This window comes from Pelmatolapia mariae, linkage group LG13 (genome assembly GCF_036321145.2).
Source record: "Pelmatolapia mariae isolate MD_Pm_ZW linkage group LG13, Pm_UMD_F_2, whole genome shotgun sequence".
NCBI lineage: Eukaryota > Metazoa > Chordata > Actinopteri > Cichliformes > Cichlidae > Pelmatolapia > Pelmatolapia mariae.
The window spans coordinates 15,674,285-15,688,332 of record NC_086238.1 but is presented as its reverse complement, the minus strand read 5'-3'; the positions used below and the strand labels follow the sequence as shown (position 1 = coordinate 15,688,332).

The following is a 14,048-nucleotide window of genomic DNA, read 5'->3' as shown; positions in this document are numbered from 1 at the left end:
TTACAGTAGTGACCTAATGATGGCTTAGGTCACTACTGTATATAGTAATAAGTGTTGTGTTTTTTTTTTCTAATGTACTAACGTGAAACCAGCGTGTCGAGCTTCTGTGGTGACCTGCTGGGGAGTGTGACATAATCAGAGATCAATTAAATCCATCCAAGCCAAACTGACATAACATGTCTGGTAAATTCTGAATAACTGATAGAGTTCAGGCTTAAACATTTTATTTTATTTTTGCTTACAATATTGTTCAAATATTTTAGACTTCAGCAGAGAAGTCAGATCCCATCTCACATCACTGCTGAAAATATGATCAGCCTTTCATGGAAGGAAGTCAAAGCACACTCAGAGAACAGTGAGTTACTATCACACACACAGCACAGACCACCTAACACACACCTCAATGTCTGTTTGCAAAAACAAGCGCGTTCATGCTCACAGGTGTACACACGGGTGCTCACACACACAAACTACACCCTTTTTGGCTCCTTCCTCAAAGCACACTGTGCGCTGTCGATCTTACGTGCTGCACAATAATGTTTAATATTTAGTATTTACTGTCATATTCCCATATATCATTGTGATGTTGTTTATTATGTTGCTCTCCTTTTCTTCTGCTTGTTTTCTTTTTTCTTTCTCAACAGGTGATCCAGGTGATCGATATATGTATTTTTTGTCTGCTTATTTTGTTGGTTTTTGGGGTTTTTTTGCCCATTTTCCCCCTCCCTCTTCTCAGTTGTTTTTCTTTCCCTCTTTCTTTCTCCCCTTTCTTTCCCCCAATCAAGTCTGTCCCAGATTCAGCAAATGAAAATAAAATAAATAATAAAAGGTGAATCAAATGGACCATTACGGCAAGGCTGGGATGGTCAATTTGGTAAAGTAAATCCGTTGGGCATCTTTCTTCGCCTTTAAACAATAATTCTGATGGCAAAAGAACCAGACGGGACAGGCAAAAAAAAAAACATGAAAGACACGGTGTTTGAAGCCCAGATGTTCCTCCAGTTTCGAGTTTCGCCATGCTGTCTAAATTTCATGGAGTTCCATTTGACGTGTAATTATTAACAGTTACATGACAGTGTTGCAATATTTCTGTGATCCATTGAACATGTTTAAAAATTAATCCTTGTAACGTTAATCTACAGACAAGCTCAACTCCTCAGCATAGTCAAAAAGTACACTGTGGGTGTTTCCACGGTGACCTCCAGACTGTTCGATGCACAGGCCTGGGGTCTTTTTGCCCATCTACTTCAAGGTTTGATGTGTTGCATGTTGCACCTTTCTTCCAATCAGCTCAAAGCAGTCTGGATATTCCCCTTTAACCTCGGGCATGAACAAGAGAGCTGCTGCTCACTGGATGTTGGTGGTGTAGAATATTATATATATATTTTTTTTTTCCATTTGTTTGTTTATTTTTAATATATAACTTATATTGGTAACTGAAGTTAAACATAGACGGCTAGGGACATGGCATTTTAGGCTACATGTGCTTGAAAAAAAAGTTTAAAAAAAATAATCTGTGAATATTGTAAAAAAAAAAAATTAAACATTAAATAATGGCCAGTTTCTGTCATGGTGGCACCAAATAGTACAAATCACTCGTGTACCTAATAAAGCGGTCGTGTACATTCAAAATATCTTTAAACGTCACAAATCTGAAAGTTAATCAACATCAGTTTCCATGTGAGGGCGGTTGTTTTGTGCCTCCTCTTCAAATTTAAGCCTCGAAAGTGCGAATCACAACCTCAGCCTTTAGAAACTATCCCAGCTAACGTTTCCGTCGTCGTGGAGACCCCCGATTTCCGATCACTTCCGGGATTTACCGAACTGTACGCTTCATTTCTTCATGAGTGGAGAAAAATGGCTTTTGAATTGTCCGAGGATCAGTTAAAAACAGCGGAAAACGAGCTGAAGAAATATTTACCTATGTCGCAGCAGGTATGCTCGGTTAAATCTGTTATATTGTTATTTCTACAAGGAGCTGAATGTACTGCAAATAACCAACTACTGAATTGATTTAAGGTTTACGGTTTCCTGGTGATCAGAAACAGAGTCAGATCCGACCCTGTACGGGTTGTAGTGGACAGGTGGCCACAGTTCCGCGTCATTATGTGCAAACCACACGTTGAACAGGTACTGTCTGTGCGGGGGGGGGGAGGGCTTGCGTGCACACAATACATTGTTTAAATGCCAATACAGATCACGTGTCTACTTTTCTTCCAGAAGAGTGACCTCTTCAAAGATACACTGCTTTTTGCAACTGACGCTGCTGTTCTAGAGGAAATCCTCAGCAAGTCATCTGTTTTTGACTGGAGCAAGTACTTTTGTGTTGGTAATGGCAACAAACTCTTTTATTGTTTGCATTGTTACTGAATCAGTTCAATAAACTGTTTATTCGCTGGCTCCCACACTGCAGCCCTGCATATGGTCACTGAAGTCTATTACTGCAAGTGATTTTTCCATTAAATTATTACATCAGCCAGTGAAAAGTCATCCTAACACCTGGTGTTTATGTACTTCTAACTTAACTTATTGTCTTTCATTGTGTTCAAAGTGTTACGATATGTCATTTCGTGATAGAAAGATATGGCACTACAAAACAAAACAAAAAAAGTTGTGACACATCTTTGGTTAAACTTTGCACTTCTCATGTTGGGAGCAAGTTAATCTTTAATAAATCATTTTTTCAAGACAAAAACAGGTTCACACATATAAGGTTTTGATTACTTGTGTTAAAGGAACCAGTGTTTCCCACACTGAGATATTCAAAGCAGTGGCATCAGCAAAGGGTGTACCCTGTAAAAGAGTGGCAAAATGTTACTTGATGACACTGGAAGATGTGAGCAGGCTTCCTTCTGTAGACAGGTATTATTTACACATACACATAATTAATCATAAGTTTAACGTCCTGATAATAATACAGGCTTTGCTCTGTTCCATGTCAGTTCAGGGATCTCAATAAGCTCTCTTGATGAATCGCACATTGGCTTGGTGAACCAAACGTGGAAGTTTGGAAAGGACGATGTCGCCGTTGGGCTGATCCGCAACATGATTGCAAACTTCCCCTCCTGCTGCGTGCTGGATGCTGAAAGAAAGCCTGTGTCCTGGATTCTGACCTATGCATCATGTGCTATAGGAATGCTTTACACGCTGCCAGAGCACAGAGGGAAAGGCTATGCCAAAATCCTGGTCAGCAGCTTGGCCAAGAGGAATCATGCACTGGGCTACCCAGTTTACAGCTTCATAGAAGAGGAGAACGCTGTGTCCTACAGGCTGTTTGCAAACCTGGGCTTCACTGAAGATCCCTCTTACAGGGAAGCCTGGTTTAGAGTAAATGAATTTCAAATATTTCAATGAGGGACAGAGTAGAAGTAAAACAAAATTATGCTACAGCTTTTTCTGTTAATAAGTTACAGTCACAACGTGAGCAAATTCTTTTAGAAAATAGTTGGAATAAATATAGTAGCTAGGTTTATGGGTTAATAGCTCTTTTTTTGGCCCTCTTATTGCTCTGGAACATGCTTGATTTTTTGTCTCTACAGCTTATCTCTTTTCTGCACTTGATGCACAACTGGATCTGAAATGAAGAAGGAAAAAACATGAAATTATCTGCACTACAAATGAGCATAAGAATGTAATTCAGTGCTTAACGTCCAGCATCCAGATACAAACTCAATTAAACTTTTGGTGGCATTTGTGATTTTTGTAAGTGTAATTACTTCATATACATATATTGTAAAATTTATATACAATGTGACAAAATGTAGTAAAATGAGAAACTGCTCTTGACTGCTTTACCTTTGTTCTGTGAATTCTTCGAGTCGTAGCAGCCATGTTTTCCAGTACTCCAACATCAGCTCTGAGTTGAGCTGGTGAGCATGGGCAGGAGAGCCATCCTTGTATGCCACGACAATGAGTCCATTTTCAACCTGCAGCAGGAACAGATCAGCAGCACACAATAATCACAAAGACATATTTTGAACAGTGCAACCTTTGTGAAAAATACAAGCTCATCACATCATTTATCTTAGTAGATCACCTGGTACTTGTAGTTGGCATCACTGTTCAAAGCCCCAGCATAGGCCGCCACTTGAAGAGGGTTATCGTACGTGTTGCTTAGGAACGGTTTGGGTTTATCTGAAGTTTTCCAGTCAATAACACATCGTACACCCCTGCAGGAAAAAGTTTGGATGAGTCAAGTTAAGGAAATTAGTTTAAAAAAGATAAATAACTCAAGCCTGTTGTGGAAAAGAGGTCTGGAAACCAGTTTTTTCACCTGTAGCGAGCAACGCAATCCACAACTCCCAGGTAGTTCAATGTTTCATGCTGTACGGTGCTTTCTATAGCTCTCACCGCTCGGATGTCCTCCAGGATGTCAGAGACACTCTGCATGTATCCCTGTACCTCAGGTGGATACTCTGAAGGAATTCTATCCTTCCATGTTGCATGTGAAGTAAGAACATCTTCCAAGGCTGAATGGAAAAGCTTCCCTTGCCTAAATAAATCTGTTTTTGAGTACAACAAAAAGACAGAGTCGCTTTTTCATTTGATCTCACCACATTCACATTAAGATAACTCAAATCTTTCATATCTTACTTTGGCTGTATTCTTTGAAGCCTTCCTCTCCAAGCTCCGCAATCATCTTCTTCCTCCACCTCTCCAGGTAGAAGATCTGGTCTGGGGAGAGGGTCTGCTGAAGGATGCGGGTCACGCTTGGTACCAGAGACCTGCCTTGTCCTCTGTTTAACAAAATCCGAGCTGGAGCTCCTGACGCTGGCTCTTCTGTTTCTATAGGCTCTTGACAGTTTAAGAATGGATGAAGGATTTTAGGTACCCTCGTCTTTGCTTTTGTAGGAGTCTGAGCTTTGACAACAGGTCCATAAATGTGGTCGTCTTCCGCTTGGAGGGTCTCCGGAGTTTGGGAACTGACCCTGGTCGACATGACGGACTTCACGAGAGAAGAGTAGCGCTCCGTGTCCACTGAACTGTACGGACTGCGTCTTTTTGCCGATCGTAAACAATGATAAGCAGAAAAGTGGCTCACGGGGAGGGAGGTGCTTTGAGGTACAATGATGCCTCTGACAGACAAAACTCGTTTAAAAGTGAACATTCTGGCGACTTTCACACAATTGGCCAACAAGGCGATATCTTATTAGCCAAATTACTACAGACAACTACAGCGGGCCCGAAGCTTCAAAGTATATTTAAGGATTTTGTGTTTATTTTCACCGCCGGTGATACTTGCCCCAACATGTTCTCATGTGACTCCAAACAAATCGGACAGTTTCTGAACGACGCGCCTTTTCGTTACACAATATCCCGTAGCTGGGAAATGGAGTTCCGAGCGGTGGTTTCAACGAATAAACTTACGACCTTATAAACTACGTTACCCATAATGTGCGGTGTAACATCAAAATACATCCGTCGAATTACTTACTCTGCCGTACAGTTGACTGAGCTGTCCTTTTACTTTTTTTGTTCGTTAGTACACAACTGTCCGCTACTTAAAAAAGGTGTAACACTGCTGTTTATAAAAATAAGTAATCACAATGCCCGTGCTTTATGAAAACTTCGTACAGGAGTGTGATGCGATTGATTAAGCGAAGAGCCAATCGTAGCTTTTGTAAATTCCTACACTGTCCAGTCATATTCATGTAAGGCGGGATTGAATTTGTCGTCAGTGGGATGTGGGCGAAAAAAACGTTTTGACAGTTCGTTTGGTAGCTAACTAGCCACCAGAGAGTTCGCTTCCTGCAAATAGTTGTGTTATTCCAGTGATCGTCTTCCTGGCATTCTTTCGATTTCAGTGCCATTATGACATCAATAGATGAAAACAGTAAAGAAAAGGTAGGTTAAACCTTTCGTAGCAATAAAAATTGCATTAATAGTCAGCACCAAGATAGCTAACGTTAACGATTGCTTTCTGGCTAAGTTATTGAGTTCTTTTCGTTCTACATAACGATAGCCTCCAGCTAACGCTAGCCAACAGTTTATCGGTGAGGCTGTCAGGAAGTGTATTTTAAAACTCCTGGTGGGGGTGGGGATTTTGTTTTCTAATAAAATTTGTTGCAGCGAACGCGTTTAAACATGCAACACATTGCGACAGAAAAGTCGCTTAGCCGGTGCTAAATTCTGACTCCCCCCACCCCCTCCGCGTAATTCAACGCATATAATAAAAAGAGGGTCATTTTCTGCTAGGCACCAATGTCATGAATGTGGCGCTTCTGCTGTGTTTTGTGTCCAACAAACTGGTGTATTCAGCTGCTGTGCAGCACAAAGCTCAGTGGCATCGCAGTGTGGTCTGTATGTGAAGTTTTTTTTCCTGCTGTTTTGACAGATGCTAATTAAACCTCACAGTAACTGTGACAGATGTAGCTTGTGGTGCTGCTGAATCATACCATTTATCTCAGTCGAGTTAGACTGCAAAAAAAATAAAATACCAAAGTAGCATTAAAACCTCATCACAAGTTGCAACAAAACCTGAGGAAATGCAGGAATTTTAGATGACTATATCTAATAAACTGTCAGTAAAGTGTAACACGTCGCTTCGTCCAACAAGACTGTAAATAATGAGAGATGTTTACTCTTTATTTACCAAGGGTGTGGACCTAGTTTTTAAGCTCAAGCAGGACTAGCGCATCTGGAGGCACAGTTCTGTACACTTGTCTTGAATCCCTGTGCATTTTAGATAAAATGTTTAGTTCTTTTTTAAAATTGATAATGTCTATAGATTGAGCTCAGTAGATTTCATAGTTTCTTTCATTCAGTTTGTATCTTAATTCCTTGTTGGGTGTTGAATCAGGATGAATGCTTTGGGCTCAGCACTGTATCTGCTTACAATATGCCTCAGAGATGTTTGTATATTGTGAAGTTGCAGCCACTGAGGATTTGTAGAAGTGCTTTAGTGGCAAGTTTTTACTGGTACTGTTGCAGTTGGGAAATATGAAACATGAGCAAAGGAGATTGTTTGTGCACTTTGCATAAAATATTTATATCCAATACAAAGAAATAGTCAGCGAAGTGACCCTAGAGTTATTGAGGTTTGTTGATTACCAAATCGAGCTGAAAGAATGTGTATTGATAGTCACATACAATTCTCTGTGGACACTTCTCGTTTTCCAAATGCAAAATCTCAGTCTTTTTATGAGTATTATAAAGGCATCTTTTAAAAATACAGGATTCAATAAGCTCTGCCTGTCTTACTGTCGAGCTACACAAACCAAAGATCAGGGGTATTAAGTCGAAAATGGCAAGACCTGTTGAATATGTCCTAAAAGCAATGTTTAAAAACCAAATGACTTCACACACAAAAGCAATGTGTTTATGTTTTTTGGTCTGTTATTTCTCCTCAGTTGCGCTCTGTGTCTGTGGACCTAAACCATGATGCCTCTCTTCTTATTGACATTCCCGATGCACTCTGTGAAAGAGACAAAGTCAAGTTTACAGTTCATACAAAGGTGAAAAAAAAGGAAAAGAAAAGAATGTTTGTGTCTCAACAATGAGAAAGAATAACGTTTAAACTTAATCCTAGCCTTTCATCCCTTCTATAATAGTGTTTGCTGATATGTTGTCAGTAATATTTACAAAGTGCTATTAACTGTTTTCCCAGACCACACTGAGCTCTTTCCAGAAGCCGGATTTCTCTGTTCCCAGGCAGCATGAAGATTTCATCTGGTTACATGACACTCTGGTGGAGACGGAGGATTATGCTGGCCTAATAGTGCGTAGAACTATTTACAGAGATGGCTCACACCCAGAGACAGAAGCTGTTGATTTCACAGTTCAACTTAACTTTTAAATCCTTTGCATTCAGAAACCAACAGAAACCATAAACACAAAATTAAATTCCAAAAGTATAAAATAGACTTTTTTTCTCTTTCTTGAAGCCTCATAACCATTTAACTGTCAGTGAAAATTAATTTGTTTCCCGCTTCATTATTCACAGATTCCGCCAGCACCCCCGAAGCCTGACTTTGACAGCCCAAGAGAGAAGATGCACAAACTGGGGGAAGGTGAAGCCACTATGACCAAAGAGGAGTACACTAAAATGAAACAGGAGCTGGAGGCGTGAGTGCGACACTCAAATCAAAACACTGGATTTTGCTTTGTATCCTTTTGTCTTCATGGCATGCTAGATTTCTATCAGTAAGCTATGTAAAATATTGTCCACCTCACCAAAAATGTCCATGTAATATATTCTGTTTTGTATTTTTTTAGTGAATACCTGGCTGTCTTTAAGAAAACTGTCCAAGTGCATGAAATCTTCCTGCAGAGACTGTCTTCTCACCCTGTTTTAAGCAAAGACAGGAACTTCCAGATTTTCTTGGAGTATGACCAGGATGTGAGTTCCTCTTAGTGCTGACTTCCTTTCACGGGTTATTCGTTGGAAAGAGAGGAAGTAGAGTTTATGACACATGGTTTGCATCCTGCTGTGATCAGCACACTTATCTGTGTGGTCAGTCAGTAGCAGCAGCCATAGAGTTCAGATAAGTGTTAAATATTCTGTATACACTTTTTAGAAATGTCTATGCAAAGTAATGAAATGTTGGTAGATTCACAAATAATACTAAAGTCTTGGGCTTGAACTATTGATTATTTTAGTAAACATGTAGTCTGTCCCATCAATTAATTGGATAAAAAATACTTCTGTCATTATTAATGAGGAATAACAAATAATCAAAAAAGAAATATCACAATATCACTGCTCATTGGTTTTTATTTTAGAAATTGTCATTTTAATAGCACTTAATACAATTGAATTCATAAATAATTTTTTATATTTATGGTAATCTAAGTCTGTAGAATAATGTCATTGAAGCCCTGAAACAAATATTGTCTAGTACACCCCATGCTCCCCTTTAGACACACCCCTGCTTGCTGCAGGTATCGCTGTGATAGAAAGTAGGACAGCTGCCGTCAGCCTTCAGCAGCTGCATAATTTAAACATCATGTCACACTAAGCTAACGGTTCACCTGCACACATACACTTTTATTTTAACTTCTGTAGCTTTACTGTAAATAAATCCTGTGTAAAACAAATGGCGGTGAAAGGGGACAGCTACAGAGTTCTCTTTTCTTTACACTGGAGCTTTGTTGAACAAGCAGTTTGATGAGGGACTCCCACCAGCTTTTTCCTAATAAAGGTTTTAATGGGGACTGCAGTGGTCGCTAATGATAATGGCTCCACCTCTGTTCTTCAACGTGTGTGTAGACTGCTCCATGTCAAACTACTTACATGGTACAAATGAATCATTGCAGTCTTACTTCAGTCCTTAGTTTTCAAAGCATCATGTATGAAGTTCTCATAAATAAATTACAGAATTATTGATTACTGTGTTCAAATTCTTTCATTTTAGCTCAGTGTGAGGCGAAAAAATGCAAAGGAAATGTTTGGAGGATTCTTTAAAAACATGGTAAAGTCAGCTGATGAAGTCCTTATCTCAGGAGTAAAGGTGAGACTTATGCACAGTCTGCTTACAGTTAATGTTGGATAGTGTCCCACATGAAGCATTGTAGCAACTTCTTTAATGACTTTTGTGTGTTTCTGTTTCACACGCAGGAAGTTGATGACTTTTTTGAGCAGGAAAAAACCTTCTTGCTTGACTATTACAGCAAGATCAAAGATTCCACCGCCAAAGCAGAGAAAATGACCCGTGCACACAAAAGTATGTCCTGTTTATCTTAGAGCATTTACTTGGTTTGGATGATTTAATTTATGTGTGTAATTTTCTACATTTTGATATTTCTTTTGTTACAGATATTGCAGATGATTATATTCACATTTCTGCCACTCTGAACAGTCTCACAGCTGATGATATGACAGCAAATAAGAAGTGAGTGCAAGACGTGAAATATGTGTTATTACACAGATGTACAGCTTGGCTCTGTGTGACATTGTAGTGATTTTTTTTTCTTTTTTTCCCGCAGAAATCTTGAGAAGCTGTCAGACTTGTTTGAGAAGCTTAGAGTAAGTAGAGCTTTAACTAATAACAAACAGTGACACTTACTCTGCTCTGGTTTAGTTTGAACATAATATCGTCTCTGCAGAAAGTGGAGGGAAGAGTGGCGTCTGACCAGGACCTAAAACTCACAGAGTTGCTGAGATACTACATGAGAGACATCCAGGCTGCTAAGGTGAGACATGTTCATCTTCTGTCTTCACACAACGTGGACAGATTTATAACCATTGTGCCCAGTCGCTGTATCTCTCACTCTATATACATTTAATGGCCACTTTATAAGGTGCAGCTGTTCAACTGCTCGTTAATATTAACAAATATCTCTTTAGCCTGCCACACAACAGCAACTCAATGCACTTAGGCATGTAGATTTGGTCAAGACAACTTGCTGAAGTTCAAACCGAGCGTTGGAATGTGTTAGAAAGATGATTTAAGCGACTGTGAATGCATGGTTATTGTTGCCAGATGAGTCTGAGTAGTTCAGAAACTGCTGATCTATTGGGATTTTCAAACATAACCATCTTGGCATTTACTGAACACTGTGCTAAAAAGAGAAAATATCCCATATTCACCCATTCCCTGGGTGAATATGGCTTGCTAACCCAATGAGTTACTCAAATAATCACTTCTTACAATTAAGAATGCGCAGAAGAGCATCTCTGAATGCACAGCACATCAAACCTTAAAGCAAATGGGCAACAGCAGCAGAAAGCTACAGTGGGTGCCACTCATGTCACCTCAGAACAGGAAATTGAGGCTGCAGTTCACACAGGCTCACCAAAATTGGTCAATAGATGACTGGAAAGTAGGTTGGTCTGATGAGTCACAATTTCTGCCGCGACCATCAGATGGTAGGGTCAGAATTGGGTGTAAACTACATAAAGGCAAGGATCCGTCCTGCCTTGAATCGGCGGTTCAGGCTGTTGGTGGTGTAATGGTGTGAGGGATATTTTCTTGGCACTCTTTTGGTACCCATCCTCTGATGGCCACTTTCAGCAGGAGAGCACACCATGTCACAAGCACAAGTAATCGCAAACTACTTTCCTCAGTATGTGAAAGAGTTGAAAGAAACTCTAGATGAGGAATGCACTTCCTTCTTTCTGTGAATTAAACTCAATATTGTCCATGCCTTTTTATAACAGTAACAATTTGAATATTGTAAAGTGTTGCCTGTTGAACGGCTTCTTTAGGTCTACTGCCAAACTTTTATTCATCTCGTAAAACTATTTCTAACATGGTTTTTAGGACCTTCTGTACAGACGAGCCCGGGCGTTGGCTGACTACGAGAACTCTAACAAAGCTTTGGATAAGGCCCGACTGAAGAGCAAGGATATTCCCCAGGCGGAGGAACACCAGCGGCAGTGCCTGCAGAAATTTGACAAGCTCTCAGAATCTGGGAAGAAAGGTGTGTGCGTTCATGCGTAACCGATGCAGACTGCCTCTGTACTCGTTTCTTTGTGTCTAAAGTGACATTTTCTTTTTAAACTGCACAATCTTATCCTGACAGAACTCACCAGTTTCAAGGGCAGACGAGTCGTGGCCTTCAGAAAGAACTTCATAGAGATGGCTGAGCTTGAGATAAAGCACGCCAAGGTGAGCAGTAAAGTAAAGGAAGATGCATATGTACTAGCATCTTTTCCCTTCAACGCTCCAAAGACAAATGACAAAATTTTAATAAAGACAAATATTTAAGTTAAAAAAAAACCCAGTTATAAATAGCTTACATGTCATTACAAGCATGTGATACAAAGCTTTTCTCAAGCCCAATGAATGTTCTGTTGCTTTTGTGTCCACAGAACAGCGTGGCTCTATTGCAGGGTTGCATCGAGCTGCTCAAGAGCAACTGATGCGCTGAAGTATTCCTGTGCTGCCATCACAAAGTGACCAGTCAAAGAACGGAAACTTGGCGTCCCCGGGGGAGGGGGCCTTGCACGGACATGAATCTCAGCTCTGTGCCCGCTCTCGCCTGGGTCTGATGCCACTTTTAAACCCTGCACAAGATTAAGTGTCTTGTATGCACAGTGTCTTCATGTTTACAGAGTCCCTGTCCTCTGGTCTGTGGTCCATCCTTTTCCATTAATTTAAGGAAGTCTAGCTCAATGTGAATGGCTCCAGAAGAGAATGTGGCGGCCCAACATCAAGGTCTTCCATATTTTTTTGCAGCATCAAATCATTTTGGGGGTTTTTTGTTTTATTTTTTTTTTACCTTAAACACATATTATATTTCTTGCTTTTCGATCATGTTTCTGCCTTCATTTCCTCCACTCTAACCTCTTTCTTTATATATACTTTTACACAACTTTAAAATACTTAGATAATCATTTCCACATAATTGATTGATTTATGATTTATGTGTTTTATCTTTTGGGGCTTTTATTTTTTGTTAATTAAACAGTTTTACAGAAACAAAACCGATGCCTGGAAAAAAACCATCCTCATGCTCTGCATTCCTGGGCTCTGAGATTAGTGAACAGTCAAACCAACCCTCTAGTAAGAAAACTCATGACTCACATAGAAGATAAGACAGAAAATCGTAGTGTACAAAAATAGCTGCACTTCTCCTCAGGAATTGGATTGGTTTCCCGCATTCTGGTTTGTAAGACGTGGCCTGAAATCTCACAGTTATCAAAGATGTGGGATGGAGTCAAATAGTAGGCTGTTTGAGCATAGAGCATAGAAAAGTATACATTTATAGTTTTGGTTTCATTTGAAGACACTCATTGTCGCTGCACATGCCTGTTTACTCCCACCGTGTCCATTGCTTATTCCTTTTCAGTTTGCAGTTATTTTATCTTTATTTACTTTTTCTGATTTGTTACTGATAGTCTCACAGAAACCTCCTATATTTTCCTGATCCCCTCAACAGTTTGTTTGGAAAAAAAATAAAATGGAATAAAAAATGAAAGATGCACTAAGCTGAAAACTACTTTACAATCACGACCAGGCTTGGTGAAGTGTTAAAAATGCATTATAGTTTTTTAAGAAATTGAATGTATTTCTAATGGATTCCAGCTGTGTGAATTCCTTCACATGATGTTTTTTCATACAGAACATTAGCATTTTATAAAATTTTTATTAATGCTGTTTAATAAACCCTACTTTCCCAAATTCCATCTTGGTTTTTTGTTTTTATGTCACACATGCAGTCTCTTACTTCGATCCTTACTATTCTCCGTTCACGTATCAAGAGCCTGAAGCTCTTCCACTACTACCTCTAGGTGGCACTGTCAGCCTTTCTACGGTGTCCTTGAAGTTACACACAGCTGTATGCACGTTTGTGTTAAATCCATCGACCACAATGGATCCTGCAATTGGACGGTATCGTGTATTGGGTAACCTTTGAGGAAATGCCAGGGGGCTTATGGGAATTGCCATGACCAACATGCTCACTGTGTGACCTACTTTAGCAGTTGCACAAAGCAACGTACCGCTCAGGTAGAACTACCAATATTTTGTGTAACAGGTCAAGGACTTATTGCTAGTATGCAATGCACTCAGTATATATTTATTATTATTATTTAAACCAAAAAAAATTAAGGCCATTATTATGATGAACATCCTAATGGATAATAAAGATTCTTTAATGAAGCTTTTGCTGTTGGAGTTGTAGAAAAGCAGAATTGCAATGATGATGCACGTAGAGTCTACTCATACATCCATGGGGGATCTGTCAATATTAGACAGCCCCAGTCTTTCAGTCACAGTGACCTGTAAGGTTCGCGCTAGTCACTGATTGGTTAAAACAGCTGACTATAGCCAATGACATTATAACAAATAATCAGTACAAACAAAGGATCCTGCCAGCTGTGGTAAGAGCAAACAGGATTTAGAAGTGCAGCATCAAAGAGTTAAAACAAGACCTGCCTTTGGAACAAGATGATATAAAAAAAAAAGAGGCATAGATTTCAACCGTATATGTGTGTTCAAGGTTGCCAAAGAAGATCCATATACTTATGTGGGGTTAAAGTCCCTTCACCACAGCTACAGAGCTATATGAAACAGAAAGGTATCAGTCCTAAATTTAGTCTATTCATGTTCTCTTTGTGCAGCTCCACTGATCTGATAAGTCACCTCAGAAACAAAACCGTCTGA

At 39.6% G+C, this 14,048-nt stretch overlaps 3 protein-coding genes across 4 annotated transcripts; 2 read left to right on the top strand and 1 right to left on the bottom strand.

The window, feature by feature from the left end:
* The first annotated feature begins 1,763 nt into the window (after positions 1-1,763).
* Positions 1,764-3,463, top strand: LOC134640344 (glycine N-acyltransferase-like). 2 transcript variants are annotated; one of them, XM_063492074.2, is made up of 5 exons: positions 1,764-1,935; positions 2,020-2,130; positions 2,224-2,329; positions 2,736-2,862; positions 2,943-3,463. In XM_063492074.2, the coding sequence occupies exons 1-5, from the start codon at positions 1,858-1,860 to the stop codon at positions 3,352-3,354; spliced, it is 834 nt and encodes a 277-aa protein (XP_063348144.1). In that variant the 5' UTR covers positions 1,764-1,857; the 3' UTR covers positions 3,355-3,463. The 2 variants fall into 2 exon arrangements, with proteins under 2 accessions (XP_063348144.1, XP_063348143.1); XM_063492073.2 differs by having other exon boundaries at positions 1,765-1,935; positions 2,221-2,329.
* On the bottom strand, positions 3,438-5,257 carry mgme1 (mitochondrial genome maintenance exonuclease 1). Its single transcript, XM_063491295.2, has 5 exons — positions 4,594-5,257; positions 4,274-4,502; positions 4,037-4,169; positions 3,796-3,926; positions 3,438-3,574 (listed from the first exon to the last, which is right to left on the bottom strand). Exons 1-5 carry the CDS (start codon positions 5,105-5,107, stop codon positions 3,541-3,543), a joined length of 1,041 nt encoding a protein of 346 aa, XP_063347365.1. The 5' UTR covers positions 5,108-5,257; the 3' UTR covers positions 3,438-3,540.
* A 422-nt stretch (positions 5,258-5,679) lies between these two features.
* snx5 (sorting nexin 5) lies at positions 5,680-12,335 on the top strand. The gene is made up of 13 exons (XM_063491958.1): positions 5,680-5,844; positions 7,350-7,454; positions 7,607-7,717; positions 7,943-8,064; positions 8,215-8,338; positions 9,354-9,449; positions 9,557-9,662; positions 9,755-9,830; positions 9,925-9,964; positions 10,045-10,131; positions 11,202-11,361; positions 11,464-11,549; positions 11,753-12,335. Exons 1-13 carry the CDS (start codon positions 5,812-5,814, stop codon positions 11,801-11,803), a joined length of 1,197 nt encoding a protein of 398 aa, XP_063348028.1. The 5' UTR covers positions 5,680-5,811; the 3' UTR covers positions 11,804-12,335.
* The last annotated feature ends 1,713 nt before the right edge of the window (positions 12,336-14,048 follow it).

Excerpts from the sequence above, each read along its gene's own strand:
- snx5 (XM_063491958.1), top strand. The coding sequence starts at position 5,812 with ATGACATCAATAGATGAAAACAGTAAAGAAAAG. Across the intron at positions 9,450-9,556 it reads TCCTTATCTCAGGAGTAAAG|GAAGTTGATGACTTTTTTGA; the intron begins GTGAGACTTATG and ends TTTCACACGCAG. Across the intron at positions 9,663-9,754 it reads AATGACCCGTGCACACAAAA|ATATTGCAGATGATTATATT; the intron begins GTATGTCCTGTT and ends CTTTTGTTACAG.
- LOC134640344 (XM_063492073.2), top strand. The coding sequence starts at position 1,858 with ATGGCTTTTGAATTGTCCGAGGATCAGTTAAAAACAGCGGAAAACGAG. Across the intron at positions 1,936-2,019 it reads ATTTACCTATGTCGCAGCAG|GTTTACGGTTTCCTGGTGAT; the intron begins GTATGCTCGGTT and ends AATTGATTTAAG. Across the intron at positions 2,330-2,735 it reads GAGCAAGTACTTTTGTGTTG|GAACCAGTGTTTCCCACACT; the intron begins GTAATGGCAACA and ends CTTGTGTTAAAG.
- mgme1 (XM_063491295.2), bottom strand. The coding sequence starts at position 5,107 with ATGTTCACTTTTAAACGAGTTTTGTCTGTCAGAGGCATCATTGTACCT. Across the intron at positions 4,503-4,593 it reads CTTCAAAGAATACAGCCAAA|ATTTATTTAGGCAAGGGAAG; the intron begins GTAAGATATGAA and ends ACTCAAAAACAG. Across the intron at positions 4,170-4,273 it reads GATTGCGTTGCTCGCTACAG|GGGTGTACGATGTGTTATTG; the intron begins GTGAAAAAACTG and ends TTTTTCCTGCAG.